The following is a 23,828-nucleotide window of genomic DNA, read 5'->3' as shown; positions in this document are numbered from 1 at the left end:
TGACCACTGAAAGGAAGTTAACTTACCCAGCATGCATCCCTGAAAGATCTCGTAGTTCACCATGGCTTTGCGGTTCGCCTGCTTGAAGTACGGCTGACGATCCACCGTCAGGTAGTAGTTCTGCAGAGCGTGATAGGAGAAAATTTTATTCGACACAATATCGTAGATCCGATAGGCGTCCGATTTGCGGGGCATTTGCGTGCGCAACAGGCGCACATATTCCTGGCGCACGCTCCAACTGCTTCGCACGGCTTCCTCCAATTTTTCGACGTTCTCTTCGTCCGCTATGGGAAAACAGAACCCGGCAGCTTCGAGCGAACCATGACCATGGCTGGATGGGGGCGGGCTGTCTATATCCACGTGGTCATCGTACTTGGAGAGTAGTTTGTCCTCGCTAACAACCCGGATGGTGACAGCTGCTGGGGGAATGTAAAATGAACAATCTATGAAATAAGGTAACGAAACGTTTTGAAATAGCTAACTGTGGTTCTTGGAGATTCTGTGACACGACAATTGGTATGACCATTAAGGTTTTTATTTTTTTCAGGAATTTTCTGATTTTCAGGAACGAAGCTTAGTTATGCTAACAACCTTTCGATTACGTTCCAAGTCAGCGAATGTGTGAATTGCATTTGTTTACATTGCACGTGTGCCAGTTGATTTTGTGAGCTTAGAATATAATATTGTTGAGTAGGGTTCCACGCTTCGCACGAAACCTCAATAGTTTTTTTTGTCTGAAATCAGTCATTACTGCTAGCTGTCGCATTTTCGTAGTAAATAAATAATATGATTGTTTCAAATATAAAATCGCGGCGTTAAAATACAGTAAAATAAATATATTGCTTCGTCGAAAGCTGTGAACTTATTCTAGATAGATTGAGCTACTCCACCCGACGCGTCCCCTTACGACTGAATGTCGGGAAAACTCGAGAAGATTGTGCCAACATTTTGGAAGATGCGTCGCCGAAAGTTAAACAGTTTAGCTCTCTTTCGCCCATCGGCTCGCTTAATGACTATGTTGATGCTGTCCTGCAGACCTGTTTCGTTCACGCCGTCCTCGGACCATGCCTCTGTTGATGAACAAGAATCGACCGTTTTAGATGGTACTCTGATTGACGGTAATTGTACTCTCTAACCTAGCATGCAATCGTGGAAGATCTGATAGTCTTTCATGGGCCTGCGCTCCTTCCGGCCAGTCCCACTGTAGTTGTACATCTCAAGCGCTGCGTCGGAGAACAGCACAGGGAATGCCTTGGCGATATCCATAGTTTGGCCCTTCACCCTGCGAAGGTGTTCAATCTGTATATGGAATGCACAAGGGATTAGTGGGATTTAGTGCGAGAGAATGAAGCTTACGTATTGCTTTCTGATGCTGGGAAACATTCTCACGGAAGCCTCTAGCCGCTCTATAGTGTCGCAGTCCGGTATTGGGAACAGGAAATTGTCAACCCCATTTTGAGCGCTTTGCTTGAACAGCTGAATCCGTTTGAAAACTGCAATAGAGAAGAGCGTTACAGCTATACAACCTCAAACAAACCTAAACTTTTAGTAATAAAATAAGTTTTTCTGAATGTAAAGTACAGTTTATTGATATCTGAATTCTTCATCGGCTATTGAGGAGGCGGTAGCCCAAGCCATACTGCGTGTGGCTCAAATGTCTGGTGCTCGTCCTCCTTCCTTCCTTTCTTGGCACGGTACACACGTTTAGTGTGTCGGTGTCGTGTTTTACGTAAGGCACCTGCTATTATTTCGCACAACTCTTGCTGATTGTATTCCGACCAAACAGCTGAAAATAGGCACAGAATCAGCACAGCGATCATTAACTCTAACTTGAATAAAATGTTAAAATCAGAGGCTGTAAACTTTGGCAATTAGATGAATCCTCACGGGTATTGCTTGATTCAAGTTTCCCACACTAACGTTTTCGTCTTACTTTCTATTTTCAGAAACCGTTTTTCCCGCTAAATTTGCGCTGCGTTGTGTTGTGCTGTGTTGAGTGAGAGAAGTGATAGAAAAGTCTTTTTTAAGGCTGAATAAAAGTGAAATTGGAATAATAACCAAGGAATATAAAGAAAAAAGAAAGTAATAAGTGAAATAAATAAAAATAATACGTTGGTCTATCCAGTTCAGTAAGTGCCAGTCTTTACAGAGGCTGATTCTGTTTTTCATTTTGCGGTGTCCTAGTGATTCTACGGTGAAAACCGAAGATATCGACTAATGCCGGATTTACAATCATCCACAATGAGCGCGATTGTTTTCCTTCAATCGCGATTTTCACTCGTCAACCAATCAGAGCAAAGCGCGAAATCACCCATGACAGTGCGAAAAAAGATAGAGCTCTCCAAGCTTTGGCTGCGAAAATCGCGTTGTTTTGATAGGAGACACTATATACATCAGACAGGTGGAACAAAATATGCTTGATGGGTGGAACGATATTTCGAAAGAAATGTTCAGCTCTGTACATATGAAACGCTTCATAAAGTGAGAGCTGAATCGATCACTTATTGCAAGCGTATTGCTGCATAATCATAATTATTTTTACACATTTTTGTTAATATTTGATTGAATTCGTTAGTTTTTCAATTATTTATTATTTGGAGTTTTATACTTCCATTCACATTTCTAGCGATATGATTTTGTTCCACCAATCTAGTACGATCTTGTCCATAACAAATAATGACAGTATGATTAGAGGCAGGTTTGACAGACAGATTATGACAAATTATCGCGCGATATCGCTAAGCATTGTAAAGAGCTACATTGAAAAATATCGCGAGTGAGTATTTCGCATGCGATTAAATGCCTGCATTGTAAAGGAAGCATAATCACTGGTTTTTAGTCTTTCTTTTGGTCTTTCATATATTTAGTGATATATTATTATATTGAAAACTCTGTGGGGTAATCAACCCAGACGTCATCATGGCGGCAAAGAGCAGCGGTGGAACTTTACCACCAGATAGAAATAAAAAGAAAAGTCATTATACTGATACAATGCCATTATGGATGGATCCTAACGGTGAGTTTGGGGCAGCGCACTAACTTTCACTTAAAGCAGAAGAAGGTTACACGCTTCCAAAGAACCCGTTTATAGTTGGCTAATCTAACCATATTGGGTACTGTTCCTCCTCAGTACATAAATTTTGGTCCTCTAAAAGATTCAACCCGCCCATATATTTCAGAACCTGATGCATTAAAAATGCTGGAATATTGATCACACCAGGACTCGATGCCCAAGGAAGAAACCGCTTTGCGGCACTTGTGGCGAAGAGCATAAAATCGATGCTGAAACCAAATGCAGCAAATCTTTGTTTTGCCTGCGATGTAAAACGGCTCATTGCGGTTCTTTTAACAGAAAGTGTCTGCATTATCAGGATGAAAAATAAGTCCAACGGCTTCATTTCCTAAAGAGTCTCCCTTTCGAAGAAGCGCACAAAATAGCAAAAGGCGGTGACACTACCTATGCTGAAGTAGCGCAACAGAGGCTAATTATAAACAAAACTGACGGAGAATTTAATAAAATAATCGATATTAAGAATCGTGAGATCGAAAGAAACAAATTGCAAATCTGAATAAAAAAATCGATTTGCTTTGTGTAACTTTGACAGAAATGGACACGGGAAGTGAACGCGAAAACATAAACACTGAAAATAACACTGAACAACCGAAAGAACACACCATATACATAAACAAAAAACGGAGAAAAAAACCCAAACGACATTCTACAATTGACAATGGACAACAACCGGCAAAAGAGGCTCCTACTAGAGAACTCATGAAAACTCCACCCAAAATAAAACAAACTTGTAAGGAACCACTTATAATCGAACCCAGCAACGCACAAATAGAAACGAACAATGACATTTACCAATCTTTTGATAAAATCAGGCTACAGTCATAGCAATACATCTGCCCCAGCTAAAATTTATTTTTCATAAATGGCTAGCAATCCCACAAAAAATAATTCGAAAAAGGCGTGAGAGAAGGAGAAAGAGAGAGAGAGAGAGAGAGAGAGAGAGAGAGAGACGAGAGAAACAATTTAGCCATCAAATGGAACGATAGATGGAGGCGAATGAACTGCAAAGTTTAAAGCCTCTTAAAAACAAAGAAACATGAAACATGGAACGATAGAGGTCTCAGACTCAGAAACGACTCAGACTAGACTTTTTGACTTACAACTCCTAATTTCGGAAATCAATCCCATTATTTTGTGTATCCAGGAAACAATGACTCCTGGTATTTTTTATCCAGGTTTTATAAAAAATTATGTAACGTATTTCAAAGAAGGTTACACCCCTTCTTTAAACGGAGTTACAATTGCAATTAAAACCGGAACCTCCCCTAAACTCCTTAAACTTAACACTTCAATGAAAGCAATAGGAATTTTAGGTAAATTCCCAATTACAGTTACAGTTGTTAGCCGCCTGTACATCCTACATCATGCTGACTTGGCTACACAAGTGACCAACTGGAACATCTAGTGAGCTAGCTTCGCCACCCATTTATAATTAGAGGTGCTCTCAACGCTCAGTCTCGTACTTGGGGTAGCAAACACTTCTGATCACTCCCTTCACATTCTGAATAATGACCAACATACCAGATTACATTCTTCCACTGGTCTTACTACCGACATTAGTCTGACTATCGCTTCGAGTGAACTTGTTTCGAAGCTGTTATGGAATGTCTATGAAGACAACTGGAATAATGATCATTTTCCCATTATTATTTCCCTTGGTCAATCTTCTCCGGAAGTCCCCACTGAGCCAAGGTTGAAACTTGAATACGCAGATTGGACTAGTTACCAGTTGGATACTGAAAGGCGCCTCCTAGCCAGACAGGATTGGTCTGCAGAAAACTTTTCTCAGACCATCCTCGAAATTGCATGACAACACATTCCAAGAACCAGTGGAAACCCTGGAAAAAGGTGCGTCCCCTGGTGAACCCCCGAGGACGGAACTGCTATTAAATGCAGAAGAAAGGCGTTACGAAAATTGAGGAACACCAACCCAAATAGTCCGTTCAAGCCCATTCTGTTGAAGGAATTCCAGAATGCTCGTAGCGAAGCTAGGTCTGCCATATTTAAAGCCAAACAGGACAATTGGGTCAAATTTGTTGTGGACATTAATCCTCAAAAGACATCAAAAGAGTTATGGAATGGAGTAAAATTAGAATGCTAAATGGCAAAAAGAAAAAAAAACAATAATCCTTATTGACGGTCAATACACTATTGACCATAAAACAATAGCAGAAGCTTTTGGAGAATATTTTGTCAAAGTCTCGTCCAACCATAACTACAAAAGTCTTTTTCAAACCAGAAAAGTCGAATGTGAAAATGAACCCGTTGACTTCAGCTCCGATTCGGAATACGATTTCAACAGGGACTTTTCCATCATTGATCTTGAATGGACACATAGTAGGGCTAACCAAGCAGGACCAGATGAGATTAGTTATCCTATGTTGAGAAAACTGACCTATCTTGGAAAAAAAGTTTTATTGAAGCTTTACAATGAATTATGGTCCAGCGGGAATATTTCCAACTGTTGGAAAGAAGGTTTGATAGTTTCACTTCCGAAACCAGACAAAAAAAAACATCTTCTGGACAATTTCCGACCTATTGCTCTTTTGAATTGTGTTGGAAAAGTTCTAGAAAGGATAGTAAATCGACGACTTCTTAGAGCCTAATAAGCTGCTAGATCCAAGACAGTTTGCTTTTCGTGCTGGAAAATTCACAGAAGACCAACTCGAAGAGTTAGGGGCTACTGTACATGACGTTATTGAGAGAGATCACCACGCATCACTTGCTCTAGGCAAAGGCATTTGATCGAGCATGAAGGTACCCAGTATTGAGGAGTTTCTTCGACTGGGGATTGGTGGTAGACTAGGTTTTTATGTGCAAAAGTTTTCTTGAAAATAGAACTTTCAGAACCATAGTCAACAACACACAATCTTCATTAAAAGTCCAAGAAAATGGAATTCCCCAAGGCCCGGTTATATCACCAACTCTCTTCATGATTATTATGCAATCCCTTTTTGCAAAAATTCCAGAGAATGTAAAAATCCTTGTTTATGCAGATGACATTGTGCTAATTTCAGTTAGCGTCGCTGCATCAGCAACAAGGAAAAGACTTCAGAGAGCAATTGATTCCGTTCAAAACTGGGCCCAAAATATTGGTTTCGAAATTTCCCCGGGAAAATCAAAACTCCTTCATGTATGTAATCCCAAATTTTTGAAACCCAAACTCCCTCCGTCAAAACTCTCAAAATACTTGGAGTAACCTTTGACACGAAACTGAGTTTTATATCATATGCTCAGGCAGTAAAAAAGATGGCAGCAATAGATTAAATCTATTGAAGGCAATTTCTGGCAACCTAGCTTCCGGACGTAGGAAATCTCTATTAAGGATAGTAAACGCTTGGTTAATTCCAGAAATTCTCTATGGAGGAAGCATCTTTAGCAGAGGCGTCGGAAAACCTCTAAAAACGATTGAAGCGGTGTATAATAAAGCAATGATGCACCGATGGCTATCTTTATTGTTTTATTATACACCGGTTCAATCGTTTTTAGAGGTTTTCCGCCGCCTCTGCTACCCTTGCTGTTATGACAGAGAGTGGACAGCTACTTAGTCACCTCATAGAAGCAAAATTCCAGATTGAATATCAAGTTTACACTGATGGTTCAGTAAGCACTGATGGTGTCGGTTGCGGAATTTTTGAAAACCCATATACTGATAGTTTTTCGCTTCCTCTCCAATGCACAATTTTTAGCGCAAAAGCGTTTTCACGTCTAACTGCTACCCAAGTTTGCACACATAATTCTCTTCCTACTATTGTATATTCTGATTCCACGAGCTGTCTCCGGGTTCTTCAAAAAGGTAAAAACCTTCACCCATGGATCATTGCAATATAAGAAGCTGCTTCTGACAAAAATATTACCTTCTGTTGGGTTCCCGATCATACCGGAATTCCTGGAAATACTGCCGCCGATAAATTAGCCGGTAGGGGCAGAACCCAAGAACTCCCTAATATGCCTATTCCTCGCTCTGATGCAAGACTTTGGCTACAGCAATAGTTCCGCCAAAGTTGGGACATAGCCCGGAGAAACAGTAGAACAACTATTCTTCCAAAAATTAAAAACACCATTCTTCCACGGCATGACAGAAACAACAGTAAGAAAAGACGGCTCCTCACCCGTCTTAGAATCGGCCATACCAAGGTCACTCACACATACCTTGTTCAAAGGAATAAAGAAAAACCTCAATGCTCTTGGAATGAGGCCCCCATTTCTGTAAGTCCAGCACACAAAAGAAGTAAGTCTGGATTACCAGCACACACAAGAATTAGGAAAAATTTTGAACAAAACTTAAGGGACACATTAAGTAATGATGAAAGACAAGAAAATAATCTAATTCGATTTTTAAAAGAAACAGATCTTTATAAAGAAATTTAAGAAACTAAAAAAAGAATAATAAAATAGAAAACAATGGAATATCGGAGACGAATGAATCGTTAGATTGAATGTCTCCGCGAACAAAGGAAAAGAAGAAGAAAAAGAAAATGAATCCTAACATTTTAGTGTCTTAGTTCATCCGCTCCGTGTTCGAGCTCACTCTCAATCAGACGCGCTCTAAGTTGTTTATTTTCACGGCATCGTTTCACACGCAATCGGCTTTTGGACGCTGATATTGCAACAATGATGCCTTTCTGTAAACGTTGGTGATCTATCTGTTGATCGCGCCAAGCATCTGTGAAAAAAGCCTGTTTTACAGCCTCTGAGCTTCGGTGTATTCAAATTATCCATCATCACTTACCGAGCATACAATCGACGAAAATGGCATACATTTTCAAGGGACGTTTCTGTCGCATACGACCTTGTATACCGTTGAGATTGTATCCGTCCAATGCTTCGTCCAGGAATAGCAACTTCATCACACTCGGAATGTCCATTGCCTCGGTTTTCTTATCGCGCAGATAGTGAACCTGTGCCATACGTACAAGAGCGATGTGTTTACTTGAATAACTCCAATGCCAGTACCATGGTGGTATCCAACAATACTTACATACTGATCCCAGATCAACCGACTTCCCCGCACAGCCGCCTCCAGGCTTTCGATTTCATCGGCTGTTTGCAGTGGAAAGGTGAAATCATCAACGCCAACGCTTCGCGCAGCACTCAGGGTGGACAAACGGGTGGCCGTTTTCATGGATACAATGCGAGATCTTTGTTTCAATGCGTCCTTGGTTTTCGCAGGTAGTGCGGACCGGCGTGAGGAGGCTAAAGGGTACAGACCAAAGATAGTTGAAAGTATTAGAAATCATTGGCTAGTACGTATGGGAGGAAAAGAAAACACTTTCAATGGCGAAGCTCTTTTTTTATTAATAAGTGTAGACAATAGACAGGGTTTTTTGCTTCATTCCTCATTATCGTACACATCTGGTAACGGAACCGTCGTCTTCCTGAATCATAGCTCTGTAATAAAGTTCATCTTCATGTAAGTCAAGCAATCCCTTTTTCTAACTCGAGTTTTTTTTGGAGGGCGTTGCAACACTGTTGCTTGGTGATGAGTGGTAGGGCTGTAAACGAAACAAATGGAACAATATTTAAAAAAAAAAGTTTTTTTTCAGAAACATAAATATGAAGAGATTATACGATGTTTCATCGCATCTAAATTCTCTTACACTAAATGGGGATAGTGTGCAGTATTCATAGAACGATTAATAAAATGTAATCTTCATAGAGGGAAGTCCTTTACGTCCGAATATTTTAGGTTTTCAGCAAAAATTCGAAAAAAAAGTTTATCTTTCTACTGACTCAAAGAAAAACAATATGATGAACAGAAAAAAAAACATGAGCTGAGCAAAAAATTAAGCCTGTACAGTTTCAACTAGTGATTGAAAACATTTTGTGTTCATATTTACTCACAACAAAACTTGTCCTCAATGTCCGGGCACAACGATCTACTTCGTCAAAGCTTACACTGATTCCTCGTTGAGCGCTTGTAGGAGCTGGTTGTGTTTTTCCGCAGTTTTTTTTTCAGGATGTCGACTCAAAATCCGAAAAAAAACTCACTGATATTCCCTGACTTTCCAATAATTTTTCAGAAAAATTCCAGATGTAGGCTAGTGGTCAAATTCTCCACTAGTGCTTTAGCTGTAGTTGCTAAAACATTTATTTAGCCTAAACAATGAAATTTAAAAACGGTTGTCGATATCTATCTTCCAAAAAATCAATTGTTTGTGATGTTTAATTAAGTTAAACGAAGACTGATAAGTGTCGAAAAAGATTAAAAAAAAGCTATATTATTACAGTTCAAAGTTATCTTGTAGAAGTCCTAATCATTAGTACAGAATGAATCTTTTTCATTTTGATTTGGATGAATTTCATTAAACTGTTACGAATTTAACGAAATGTTTCACGGTGCAATTTTGCGGCTCCCTTCAGTGCTTTTTCCAAAATTTCCAAAGACGGACGCTTCTGCTGCCTTTAGCTTCCTTTCCTTCTGTTTCATTTGACGCAAAAGCTTCTTTCTTCCGACTTGTCTTCTAATGTTTACATTTCAAAAATGGACTTTTCACGGATGGTGATAAAAACAGTTAATTAAGTTTGACCAATTAATTAAGTTAATTGCATTTGACAAATTTTCCATGGATTTTCATTCAACTTACTTGCAAAAAAATTCTACGCCCTTGCGAGCGGCCTTCCGGCAGTTAACAGGATCATTCGCCATGGCGGACGAAATCATGCGTGTAGGCACGTTTTTGATTTCTTTCTTCGTGTTATTCATCAATCCCTTCTCAGTTTTCGCGAAAAAATTGTTGAAGTAGATCTTACGCTTCATGTTTGCCCAGAAATTCTCGAAGAAACGCAGCTGGGGGACGTTAGGCGGGTTCTCCGACTTGAGTACCTCATCGATATTCAGCCGTTCCATATCCTCTAATGATCGCTTCAAGTAGTGGGCCGACGCAAAATCCGGCTGATAGAGCTGTTATTTTTTTTCTGCTGGCTCATCGGTTACTATGATTGATGCTGCGTGAGTAGTTTCATCAGTGCCTGTGAAGGTAAACCCATGATAAATCGGCAATTTTTGTACATTTTTTAATGCAAACGTTAGATGAAGAGAATGAGATTTTCGAACTCGTTGAATCTCGTTGAATTTTTGAGAATTTCCATGTTGCTTCATGCTTCACGTTTAATCTAGTTGAATTTTTGAGAATTTTCATGTTTTTTTTAATATTTTTATGTTACAGAAAATATGACCATTATCTGTATAGGAAGTACAATTTTTGGAAACTTGCGGAACTTTCCATCAAAAATGATCACGTGTAGGGACCCCAACGTTGAGAGGGCTTTTCCATCAATACCGAATGTTTTCATAGTTACATAGTTACTCAACTCATAGTTAGTTGAAATGAAAACTAGAAGCGTTTCAATTTTCCCATACATTTGCTTTGCTGATTTGCCAGGGAAGCCCATGCCGTCAAAAACGAGCAACTTATCGGCGATCAACGAAGGGGAATGATCAAATGCATTTCGTAACGGCTGAAGATACTGAAGGGTAACCTGAAAAGGAGTCTTCTGTTCGACGCAGCATAAACTCGAAATTTAAAAGCATTTGAAAATTGAATATATTAAAGGGTGAGATGATAATGTCTCCACGGACTCGGATCGGACTTACTACTAGTCGCCTAGTCGCACGTCATGCTCTTCCTATGTAATACACGGAGGTTTTTCGAATTGGCAATCTAGCATCTTGAACCAAGATTTGAAATTTGTATCTGAAACTCAAAAACGAAAACTTGATATCTGCAATTCAGATTTGTAATATTAATGAACGATTTACCAAGGAATCAGTCGAGCAATTATTGACGAAATCATTCTCCTTGTAGGAAGGGTAAGGCAGAAGTGGATTAATTATGTTCAATAATCTTTTAAAATTATACAACCAACCAATCACAAAACAAATACATACATCGTCTCCCACTGTACAACAGCATAACGACAATTCAAATCAGAAGTTTCGAGAGATAGAGAGATAAAAAAAGGCCTAGAAATAGAGGGCCTGAGAGTAAGAGAGTAAAGTAAAGGAACTTAGCTTGATGAAGTCGTCCCGTCGTAAGCGTTTTTTTGCAGATCAAAATATTCACCTGACCCGGGCTTCTGAATGCCAAAGGTGGACTAGTTTTTGCGGAATGCACGTATCTGCAAGCTCGTGCTGTTTCAGTCCTGACCTAGGAATTGTCGGACAATCGCGCAGGTGCTAAGGATGACCCATATTTGGATGCCGGCCAATTCCTTCTCCATGTTCAACACATTAAGCGTTTCCAGAAGAGTCTTCGGGACCATTTCAGTTCCAGAGAGAACGACTGGAACAATTCTTGGGACCTCCCTTAGCCCCCACAATTTTTGGAGTTCCACGGCCAATGGGCGGTATTTACAAATTTTGTGACCGTGGGTCTCCTCCAGATTTTGATTCGGTGGAATAGCGACATCGATGATGGTGACTTTACGGTCGCTCTTGTCATACATCATAATATCTGGACGGATGTGGTGGATTGATAGGTCGGTCAGAACAGTGCGATCCGAGTACAGCTTGAAACGGTCATTTTCCAGGACTGGTGCAGGCAGGTACCGACAGTTTGGTACATTTTTTTCCAATAGACCACATTGGAGCGCCAGTTGTCGATGGACAATGCGGGCCACGTTGTTATGACGCTCGGCTGCGTTGAACCAAAACGGGACAGCCTCCCATAATATGCTGTGATCTGTTCACCTGGTTGACAGCACATCCGGCAAATGTTATCAACGTTTTGATGCCAGACGTACCGCCTGCAGTGTCTCGTCGGCATTATCCTGTCCTGGATGGATAGTTTCGGATTCTACTACTGAAGAGAGTTCACCACGCGTTAGCCACAGATTAGATGCGGCCTTGTCGACGTGTGGCCGATCCAGTTGATGGGGGTGGGCACAATGCACTGCCTTCTGCTTCCAAGCTGCAATCTTCTCCTCCATTGTCTGCAGATTGTAGTTGAGCTGGTACTTCGCTTGCGCTAAGTGCAGGGCGCTGTATCCTCTGCCAGCGCTTCAGACAGCCCGGTATAGCGCGTTTTGGTTGGCGCGTTCTGCGAAGTACTCACGCAGTTGTCTTACTATTGCCCAGGCAGTGCAAATATATTGATTGTTCCAAGTCCCCCTTCGTGGTAGTGACACTCTCTTCAGTGTCGATTGAGGATGGTGCATTCCGGCCTCTTTGGAAGCCTTTGGAAGGCCTCTTTCCTCTAGGTCAGTTTTGCTCCACTTGACTACACCAAAACTGAAGGTCAGCAGGAGAACCGCGAATGAGTTGATCGCGCATACCTTGTTCCCCGCGTTGAGGAAAGTCCTTAAGACACAGTTCACTCGACTCAAAAACATGTCTCGCAGCTCCGTTCTGATGTCGGAGTGGCGAATCCCGGTGAGTTGTCGGAATCCAAGTTACTTGTAAGATTCGCCACGAACCATGTCTTCTATAAACTCGTCGTCATACCCCTGGTAGCCTCCGGATTTGGTGAGTTATCTTTTCGGTAGATGGACACAGCGACACATGTCAAGGCCGAACTCCATGCAGATGTCCCTGCTTATATCTTCGATAACCCAGATAGCTACACCTAGACACTGGCGTGAATCAGCGTAGACCTTACCTTGAGGTCGTCCATATAAAAAATATGAGTCACTTCTTCGTAGGCGCCGTCACCACATCTTATCTTATAGTCATGACCGTTTCTATTGAACGTCCTACTGAGGGGGTTCAGTGCCAGACAAAATCAAAGCGGGCTGAAAGAGTCGCCTTGAAATATTTATCTGCTGCGTTCTAGACTGCAATATATTGTCCCCATCACTGAAGTGCGGAGACGTGTTCCACTGCCTCATCGCATGCTGCAGGAACGGTGGTATCAGTTCTATAGATCTCCAATATCCCGACGAGGAACGAGTGATGTATGGAGTCCTAAGCTTTCCTATAGTCGATATAGATCATACTGAGGCTCCGCAGATTATATACCGCTTGTCCGACTATGGCTGCGTCGATGATGGCCTGATCTTTGCAGCCATGCGTATTTCTCTTGCAGCCTTTCTACTCTTCTGCGATGATGTGATTTTTTTCATAATGAGGAAAAACTTTAGCGGTTATGATGCTGCTTAGTATCTTGTACAGACTCGATAGGCACGATATCGGTCTGTACTTTGATGGGTTCAAATTCAGGTATTCAGGTAGATTGTGTGGGTCACGTAGTACCTTGTTGAAGCACTCAGTTATCTTTGGGTGTGCGACGGTCAGCTTCTTGTGCCAGAAGTTCTGAGCATCATCGGGACCCGGTGCTGGCCAGTTCCTCGGGACCGTGAGGCTTCGCGGACATCGTTCTCTCCGTTTTAACCACATTCACCCGTCGCGATGTTGTACTGGAACACCAGCCCAGAAGTTGGTCACATCGCTAATATCTGGCAAACCTTCGCTGTCGCGAAATGGTGAGATCGCCTTGTCGTAATGGAGGACCAGATCGCGTAGCAGCTGTTGTTCTAGCTGTGGATCTTCCGGCTCAGGGGGTTGCTGTACTGTGGCCTCCACTGGTACTGATTCACGTGCTCCATTCGCGAATGAATTGCTCATCCGTACTGAACTTCGTCACTGTTTGTACTGGAGCTTATAAATATAGACGAATGTCGACTGGCAGTCGCAACACGTCTCGTAGGCGCGACGTTTCTTCCGTGGTGTTGATGGCTGCTATTTCCGTGTGGCGGTAGCTCTTCTTCTTATTCTTTCTGGCTTTGAGAAGCTTTAAACTTTTCAGTTCATTCGCCTCTAAACGGTAGCTCATCGGATTCAACCCGGCTGGTGGCCCTCTCTTGCATATCACACATCTTGACATGGGAATCAACAATTTGCACGAAACCCCGTTCGAAAATTCACAGGTCAGTTTTTTTCCTTACATTCATTGGCAAAATAAACCATTAAACTATTTATTATCTACTCTTCTCCATCATATCAAAACATCAATAAGATTCTTTGTTTTTGAAGAAACACAGTTCTACGGACATAGAAGACTTCCTCCTATTGCAAATATTCCAGTTTATCTAGTATAAATTATTCTGCGCTTCCAACAAAATTACCTATTGCCATGTCATGCAATCATAAATTAGAACACTTTTGATGTTCCAGTCGGGCATAGTTACGGACATTGATGCGCTTGATCAGGCGCTTCATTGTGAGTGTGAGGCTCTTCACAGCAATATCGTTATGGTCCGACCAAGCATCTGGAAGCACAAAATAAAACACATTTCACACCTTATCCTTTGACCCCAGACAGCCACTCACCGAACATACAAACACCAAAGATAATGAAATCCCTCAACGCTTCTCTCTTCCTTCCGTCCACGCAAAGTGTGGCGGTCGTGAAAGAGAAATGTGTGAATATAGCTGAGTCGCTACAGATACGGCGAAACACCTCCGCACTCGATAGCTCCTCGTCGCGGGTTTTGATGCGTTTGAGAAAATCTATCTGGAATACACTGTTCACTTCAGGGCTCGATTATCTAGAAACGTTCAAGATGAAACATACGTATCTTTGCCTTGTTTTGAAATCATTTCTAACCGCATGCTCCAAATCCTCGAGAGTATCCGGATCGGTTATTGGAAATGTGTAATTGGTTCTGATGGTTCTGTCACCGTCATCCTCTGATAAACGCAGTGGTCCTTTGAGGAAAGAAAGATACAATTAATTAAACGAGAAAACAAATAAAAAAATGTACATACACATGGTACTGTGATTTTTAATTTATTTTTATATTGAGGAAACGAAAAAAAATACTATGGCATGGTAAAATATATATTTATTTCTACAATTTCATCCATAGCCTACATAAACTACAAACAGCGAATTTTGACGCGACCCTCTTTGGTTTATCTCTTTTATTTACCTCTTCATATGGAACTACCCAAAATCACAAGTTTCGTTATCATATGACAAATTTTAATTACAACTATTTTTTGGAAGGGCTTATGCAAAAACATTATTCTTTTTGTTCAATCGTAACTAAAGTTCAGACGTCCGATTAAATATCCGGCCAAGTTGTTGGAGAATTATTGAACTATACACTGCGTTTCATAACTATAGAATCGCTACTTTTTTCTGAGTTTCCAGATATATGTAAAAGGCGGTTGAATTGAAGTTTATAGTGCGGAATACAATAACTGTGGAGTCGGCCGTTTGCCACTGGCAATCGCCCGAGCGTGCCGGAGCTGTCGAATGCACCTCTTGTCTGTAGGACCGCTGATGAACGAACTGCCCACCCGAATGGCGATTCAAGGGAGATGAAGGGCCTCGTTCGGTTCTATGCTAACTGGTGCATTGGTGTGAGTGTAAGCACATCACGTGACATCTTACGTGCACACAGTCGGACTGATAGTAGACCCTCATCGGGTTGTCTTGCCTATGCCCCACAATAACTAGCTTCATTTATAAGACTTGCCAATTGAACTTTATTGTTGAGTTCAGCCGCGAAATATTCAAATAACTAAAATTCTAGTGTTACATAACTATAGGACCAGATGAAAAAACTTTCACTCCTTTACAAAATTAAGTTCAATTTCACATGAATTACAATAAGTTTCTAATTCGTACATCATCTTCAGTTCTCAATCAGTTCAAATAACCCATTCGGAGTGGATGTTTCCTCGTTATGATCTTATACTTTAATGGCTGAAGGCTTTTTCCACATTTCTTCTGTGCTGTGAGGTTGATAGTTGGTAGTAACAGTTGCTAAACTGCACGGACACCGGACCGAACATAATTTATTAAAAATGGATCTTAATAGGCAAAATGCCACTATAAAGGAAGTCATTATATCCGACTTTTCTACAAAGTATTTCAAATGAAACCAAACATCCTTGTGTAATTACGTCATAATACGCGGTTGATCAAACGGAATCATTCAAGTTTAATGAGTAGTTTTTGGATAAAATTAAGAATAACACTTTAGAGCCACTATTAAAAAAAAAATCATTTCTAAAATGTTATTTAAATCCACTAAGTTGAAAGCATCATAACTTTATTCTATATCAAATTTCCTAATCTTTCGCATGGAAGCAACAGCATTGTCCTACGTAGCGTATTTTTTTATAATTAGAGCCAGTTTAAGGCAAACAGAGCCCGAAACAGAGAAAAAGTTCAATAACTCTGTCACTGTTGAAAATCGAACATATGCTCAGAAGGATTTTTCATCAAATGTGCAGTGGCGTCTCGTCCGCCTGTTCAAACTGTGCATAGGACAGGTGGACAATCTTAGAATATGTTTTTTCATTATTTCACATATGTTTCATTATTTCACACATGGATTAAGATGAGGAATTACCGTAAGTAATTTATTTGTAACTTCCATACTATCTCGAATATCTTTATTTTCCTTCTGTTTGGGTGAAACTTCTCTGCTTAACTACACCACATAACACAACACTACGAAATAAGCAGTAATGACTACCGGGTTTAAACCATTCATCTGAATCCTCTGTCATTCAAACACTTTTCTGCATCTTCAAGGGCTACAGGGCGAACGCAGTCAGCTATGTGTGAAGCGATCACTACTACTAATGCGCTGCTTAGGGTAAAAAAAAAAGATATTTGAGGTTTAAAGTTTTCTGCTGAACGAAGCCGAGGGAAACGATAAAAAATACTCACACCATCGTTGATTGATCCTCTATCACAGCTATACTCAATCTGCGGCCCGTGAGCCGCATGTGGCCCGGCGGGTTCTTTTGATTGGCCCATCTGGTGTTACTTTATTTTTAACAAATTTTTATGTATAAGAACAACGAAAGCACCAAAATTCATTACCTTTTTTGACGTAGAAATACGTATTTCAGTAATGGTGCCAAATCAGAAAACAGAACGTTTTTATGAAATAGAAATAGCACATCCACCGTTCGTTGTACAGACAATGTAGATAGCAAAAATATTGCATTTAAGACTTCACTCGTTATTGAGTACAAACAAGCCATTCGTAAATTCACGGTATTCATGACACATCAGTCTTCCAGGTAGCGACCAGAAGTTTTCCAGAAGACCAGAAGTTTTCCAAATAGCTGAGAGTTTAGTTTATTTTTCGAAATCGATCTTTATAATACAAATTTATAATACCACATCATTTCTGCATATGTATTGAGGCGTAAACAATCCGAAAACGAGAGCGTTACGTTTGAAGCGCAAGGGTTTGAGCGTTACAATCACTTTCGAAAGATAAAAGATGTATGAGTGATGTTTGTTACTCACTAACCCGAAAACATTCTTCTATAGCTCACTCACTGCTTGAAATCATAAAAATCAATAAAAAAAACCATCGAAGTCAAGATTGGTCGGCGATTGATGCATGTCTTCGAATGGCCGTAAAGCACTGCTCGCCCTGGTCAATCTCGGTTTATATTTTGTTTTGTTAGAATGCATTTTCATAGTGCAGGGTTTGCACTGACAGGACGAAGCAATGCTGAAGATAAATATTTCTACTTTCGAATTAAGGGTTATTTCAAAAAAATTTATGCACTCGAAATGATCAAACCGAATTGATTTTTATATTTTTCGCTGGATGAGAGCTTCTGTGAATTTAGGAGCGTTTTCGGATTAATTGGTGTAATGATGACGATCTTTTGAATTATAGAGGCTTTCTCAGACTCTCAGACTTTCTCAGTTCATTTTCCTTTAGCCTTAAAAAAATACCAATTGAGGAATTCTAAACTAAACACTCGGCTTGAGAAAGGCCGTTTGGAAAGCCTCACTGCTGCTGCCATTGATCGCTTGCAGGATGACAGATAAATCGTATATAACTTATTGGTGACTTTTTCCGATCGATCAATTATTCATTGTGAATTGTTTCCGAATTAGAAGAGGCGCAAAGTGCAGCGCCATCCAAGCCGGATGTTAACACATTAAGGACCGCAAAGAAATCTGTAAGACATACGCCTGGGACCGCACGTTCTAGGTCAAACTTGTTCGTTCTAAAATCATCATAACTTTGTTATTGATGAAGCAATTAAATACACAAAGTATGATTAAATGTATCAAAGTAAGTGACATCTGAAGACAGCGTGTAGAGAACACGGGTTATTTCGTGATCCATCCGCAACAGACGGAAAGCGAAAAACGAGAAAACTAGTGAGCGATCCTTAATTTGTTAAGAATGTATTTTTCAGTGGTAAGTACTACGTTCTTTGGTGGAAGACTGAAGGTGAAAATTCGTTCCGCAGCGGTTGCTGACGACACCGCCACCCCACCGTACATCCGATTCAATTCTGATTTCGTAGTCCTACGTTAACGATACGGTCGTGTCTCGGACACCATCCTTCTTTATTTCTATTTTTTGCCGCCCTCGACACCATGCCTAACACGTCTGAAAAAAATGTTGAGTACCGCTGTTCTATCAACTCCTGAAAGAATTCGGATTTAGTATGTGAGAAAGGTAATTTTTGTGACTCGATTATATACAGTGAAAAGAAATCGTAGGCTGTATATAATCGAGTCCACCCTATATAACGTTTTATCCTAGGACTAATCGTTCTCGAGATATGATCTTTGTTATATTAGGTGTATCGGTATGTTTCTTCGGTTTTACTACAGATGGCGTAACTTGATTATTATTCCAGTGAATCAAATTTCCAGACATTCGCTGGAAAGCTAATGTCATTGCGCGTCTTTTTTAGTATATATATATGTCAAATTGAAGCGTAAACAACAAAATTTTTGCCACTTCGAATATGTCGAATTTCGTGTTTTTGCGGGGAGTGTTACTTCATTACTTCAATATGAAGAAAAAAGCTGCGGAAAGTCATCGCATTTTGGAAGTTTATGGAGACCATGCTCCAACTGAGCGAACGTGTCAGACGAGGTTTGCACGGTTTAAAAGTGGTAATTTTGACTTGGAAGACGAAGAACGTTCCGGACCGCCAAAAAAGTTCGAAGATGAAGAATTGGACGCTTCACTCGATCAAGATCCGTCACAAACGCAACAAGAACTTGCACATACACTTAGAGTAGCTCAGCAAACCATATCCGATCGTTCAAAAGCAATGGGAATGGTCCGAAAGATAGGACATTGGGTGCCGTATGAATTGAAGCCACGAGACGTCGAACGCCGTTTTTCCACGTGCGAACAACTACTCCAACGGCATAAAAGAAAGGGTTTTTTACATCGAATCCTTACCGGCGATTAAAAGTGAGTCCATTACGACCATCCTAAACGTCGGGCAACGTATGAATACCCCGGCCATGTTGATGCATGCATCGACTGCCGCGCGGAATATTCACGGCCAGAAAACGGCTGCCATACAAATGAAACACAATTTTCTGCATAACTCGAAAACTAATCACTTCATTCTGGAAGAGAGGTCTTTTGCACAAAATAGTTTGAGAGACCCTGCCCTAGAGTCACCAGTACAACGGGAAACGTCAAAAGATCTCATCTGGTTGCATCATGCATAATCCGGGTGACGCTGGCTACTTACAAAAGCTTACCGAAAATAACCAATTGTTCATACAGAGCAGTAAGATGAGAATTGTAACAATGTATCGGGAGAAACCGGAAAGAAGCTTCCTACAGCGGTTGGCTCGACGGAGAATTCGTTGCAAACATATATGGCAATCGGTTATACAAAGGTTATTAAAAGACGGTCGATATTGCTACTAGGCTTGTCTCATTTGGTTACACATCAGACAAGCATTACGTGTGAATCACAGTTATGCAAGTAGTGCTGAACGAATTAAATAGTCAACCTATACTCCAATATTGTTTTACTTACGTAATGGTGCCAGATGATAATCCGTTTTCTCTCCAATCTCGAAACATCCCACTTGCTCTTTGCAGCGGACCGAATGCTGGAGTAAATCTTGTCGGATCTTCACCTTGGGAATCATTTGTTCTGTTTGAAAAGAAAAGAGAAACATTCATTAAACTTCCGATTCCGATCGATTCGAACGATGATACAATCAAATCAAGAAAATCCACTAATTTCGGGAAACAAATTTATATTTCACTGAAACAAATAACCAGTTTTGTCAGAGTTCGGTTCAGCGATCGCTAGGAGTTTTTCTTTACGCCGACGTTTCGAGCGCTGCACGTTGCGCCGATTGTTTATCTTTTCAATCGTTCGTTTCAGTCTACTTGTGATGATCTCGGAGGAGATGCCCTGATCGAACCATGCTTCTGTGGAAGTGGAAATCAAACGAAAAAATCAAACTAAATTGTTAAAGGCTTTGGAATTTGGTGAGTGTTTCGCGTACCCAGCATACAAGTGGTGAAAATGTCGTATGACTTCATCGCTCGTTTCGGGAATCGCTGATTCGATACGCCATTCCAGCTGAAATTGACCATTGAATGATCGCTAAAGAACAGACTAAAACAGTCGACCACGTCCATTTTTGGTGATTTTTTATTCCTGAGGAAATAAATCTGGAATGTGTGCAGGGTGAGTTCGGAGCAATCGGAAAGTTTGCATTGAAAAAAACTTACGAATTCAGCACGAATACGGTGATCTGTTCGAACAACCAACTCCAAATGTTCAATCTCCTCTTCGTGTTGTAAGGGGAATTCGAACCCTCCGATGCGTGCTCTCGGGCCCCAGGCATTCGAGTTCCTAAGTTTCCTTGTAGCTGTAATAGTGATTTTTTATAAAGGGTAGTCATTAGAATTTGTTAGGAAATGAAGATTCATCACACTTCAAATGTACTCGTATGAAGCTGTCACGTCAAAACAAGTTGCTAGAAAAGAATACTGATTTATTTTACCCAGCAAAACAATTAGAAACATGTATTTAATTGTTTTAATTTTTTCTTCAACGCTTGATTGCGAGTATACCGTCGTCGACTAATGTGATAGATGGCTTTTTTCAGTTGCTCAACCAGCATTGCGGAATTGATTCCGTGCGATTGCCACGCGTCTAAAATCGTAATAGGAATGAGCTCACCTGACATATTTATTATATAATAGAATATTTGTTACCCAGCATACAAATAGAGAATATCTGGTATTTTTTCATAGCCCTTTTCGGACTTTTGGGGTATTCGGCCCGTTCAACACCACAGTAGCTGTAGTTGGTCATCGAATGGTCGGAGAAGAACATACTGAACGATTGCACAACACTTAAATGCACCGGTTTCGTTACGTTAAGGTACTGAACCTATTTAAGGAAAAAGTGATTCATGTATACAATTTTTGAATCCGTGTATTATATTACATATTGTTCCCGAATCAGGCCGCTGTGCTTGACGGTCATTTCTAATCGTTCAACATCCTGCTCGCTACACAATGGAAAGGCAAATCCTAGCACTGTTACGGTCTGCTCTCGCTGAATCGGCCGATTGAACGTTTCAGCATCAAAATTGTGGGGCAATTTGAAATAGTCTGAAGATCCCAGCGGGATACAATCAAGCATTGTATCTAGATTTCGCACTTTTACCACGTTGGTTTTGCCTAAAACGAAGCTCAGATTAGTGTTGAAAATCACCCGAGAACATTTTTGAGGCAAACAAACAAGACGGTGGCGTGCGAAAATATTTTATTGAACAAAATACACATAGTTTAAAACAAATTTAACATGTTCCTGGGACCTGGGTTTTTGGCGCCGTTCCGGTTCACTCTCTATTAAGCTCTGTAATACATGGAGAAATGAGATAAGCTTGTTATTTGCTAAAATATTAAATCACTCCAAATAAGAATGGATTGAGTTCTGGGACAAGGCAAATGATCTCGCAGCTTCCTTCCTCCATTGAGGGAAAGGATAACAAGAGAATAACTGGTCTGAATCTTAGGAAATTATTATGAATGATGTGTTTCGATTCACTTTAACGTACCAATTTCGGAGCAATGAGTTTACGCGTTTTTCACAACATTGTGAATCCTAAACGTAAATATGTTCCATCGGAATCACCCTCATCATCAAACTAAACAAATAGGAACAAAAAACTTACCATCTTTGGTAATCATTCGATGTCAAACAATCCATTATGATTCTGCTACTTCAATAGTATACGAACGCCACATTCTTAGTAAATTCCATGCCGTCTCAACACTCAAGAACTTCATAGTAGAAAATAAACCCGAGATCATTCATATTCAGAATCTGCAATCGAGTGTCCTGCAACTCTTTCAATTCAGAACTTATGTGTTTCTAGACAATCAGCATTTTTATACTTTGGGATTTGCCCGGAACCATTAACTATCTCACTCCAGCATGTTGCGCATTTTTTTCGGGGCGAAAATTGCACTTTTCCATTTAAAAAAAAACCACTCCCGCACGTAATGGCGTTTGTTTTTGTTTGACAAATACACTTCATTTTGAATTCCTCTTGGTATTGTTCAATTGCCAATGATCGGACGTCAAATAAGCAGTGTTGCGGGCAATTCTTCCCATGTACGTTAATTTACATGAAGATTGTATTTTGCGTATTTTGTACTATCAAACATCAAATATGAATCTTGTAAAATTCGAGGATTTATTTCTTTTGCAGCGTTGATTCATGCATGTACAATTAATCGTAAACTGAAATATAGTAAGTGGATCAATTGCCCTTCCACATAGCTGTTGCTATGATTTGATGCAGTTTGGCATCGCTGCCACTATTCAGAGTGTGTTACATTTTCCTATTGGAAACAAGAAACCGGTTAAGCACGATGCACACCGCACCTTATGATAAAAACAACTACCGTCGTTAGGAGTGAATTGGGTTGGAAACGGAGAAAGCTACTATAAGCTATCTATATCTTGACGAATATTGCGAATATTTTTGAAAGCTTTTACCCGTTTAATAGAAGACATATTTTCACTACTTCCAATGCATAATACTTAACTGTAGTACGAATAGTTTTTATTCAATAATTCATCAAGGTATGATGTGTGAATAGCCATCAAATAATTCCCCAGAAAAATCTCATTCTTAGGGTGCTCATACACTGTTTGACCGAAGCCAAATATTTGACTCTTTTTGACAGATAAAATTTGGTCAACGTGTACTTATCAAATATATTCTACACAAAACACGACAAGCAGATATTCAATTATTGGATGCCCAAAATATTTTTTCAGTCTGTTCTTCGAACCTGTCAGTACATGGTTAGGTTACCTTGAATATTTCAGTTGATTTTTTCCATGTTCGGTTTTTGATATTGTTTACTACTGTTGAAAATTGAAGAGTGGCAAACAAAATACTGTTTGTACAAATATCAAATCAAACCTTATCTGTCAAAAAATATCAAATATTTGACCTCCGGGCAAACAGTGTACGGCCACCTTTAGCATTGTACAAAACTAGGGGAAGACGGGGTGAGACCGTCCGGTGGGGTAAGACGGACCACTTCTAGTTTTATAAGAAATCCTCAGTATTTTGGCAAATATGCTACGCAAGAAGCATTAATAGCATATTTTTGTCATTTCGAAACACCTTGCAACACTTTCAAGGTAACCGAAATAAGGATTTCTCCAGCAAAACCTGTATATTCCGTTAGTTGCCAGTATCCCAGTCCTTCAGATCGATTGTTCCGGTTCTGCCTGCATGAAAAGGTAGGTACAATATAATATAAAATGCGTGTGAAGTGCAAAATGATGTGAAAGGTCCTCTGTGGGGAAAACGGACCATTTTCGACGGGGTAAAAGAGCCACCCGTTGTGATATCAACATATCGAATCGGAACCAAGAATACCTACTTCGGGGTCATTAAGACTTCACGTGAACAGATTTTGAGAGATGTTAGACTCACGTAGATAATCGTTCGATAATTTGGTAAATTTTTCACGAATTTTCTGAAAACTCTGCACAATGAATATA

At 40.2% G+C, this 23,828-nt stretch overlaps 1 protein-coding gene across 10 annotated transcripts; it reads right to left on the bottom strand.

Annotated features, from left to right (window-relative positions):
• Positions 1 to 339: 339 nt before the first annotated feature.
• Positions 340 to 22,353, bottom strand: LOC129762928 (uncharacterized). Of its 10 annotated transcripts, none has more exons than XM_055761548.1 (15): positions 20,794 to 20,943; positions 20,519 to 20,658; positions 20,290 to 20,458; positions 20,057 to 20,212; positions 19,809 to 19,928; positions 14,587 to 14,720; positions 14,343 to 14,526; positions 14,138 to 14,281; positions 8,055 to 8,568; positions 7,806 to 7,974; positions 7,564 to 7,739; positions 1,888 to 1,987; positions 1,357 to 1,825; positions 1,137 to 1,299; positions 340 to 1,070 (listed from the first exon to the last, which is right to left on the bottom strand). In XM_055761548.1, exons 1-8 carry the CDS (start codon positions 20,813 to 20,815, stop codon positions 14,157 to 14,159), a joined length of 1,050 nt encoding a protein of 349 aa, XP_055617523.1. In that variant the 5' UTR covers positions 20,816 to 20,943; the 3' UTR covers positions 340 to 1,070; positions 1,137 to 1,299; positions 1,357 to 1,825; positions 1,888 to 1,987; positions 7,564 to 7,739; positions 7,806 to 7,974; positions 8,055 to 8,568; positions 14,138 to 14,156. The 10 variants fall into 10 exon arrangements, with proteins under 10 accessions (XP_055617523.1, XP_055617524.1, XP_055617527.1 ...); XM_055761549.1 differs by having other exon boundaries at positions 1,357 to 1,786; positions 1,934 to 1,987; XM_055761552.1 differs by lacking the exons at positions 1,888 to 1,987; positions 7,564 to 7,739; positions 20,794 to 20,943 and adding exons at positions 21,976 to 22,142; positions 22,199 to 22,353 and having other exon boundaries at positions 1,357 to 1,786.
• Between the last annotated feature and the right edge of the window lie 1,475 nt (positions 22,354 to 23,828).

Source organism: Toxorhynchites rutilus, chromosome 1 (assembly GCF_029784135.1).
Source record: "Toxorhynchites rutilus septentrionalis strain SRP chromosome 1, ASM2978413v1, whole genome shotgun sequence".
NCBI lineage: Eukaryota > Metazoa > Arthropoda > Insecta > Diptera > Culicidae > Toxorhynchites > Toxorhynchites rutilus.
This window is presented reverse-complemented; position numbering and strand designations above follow the sequence as displayed.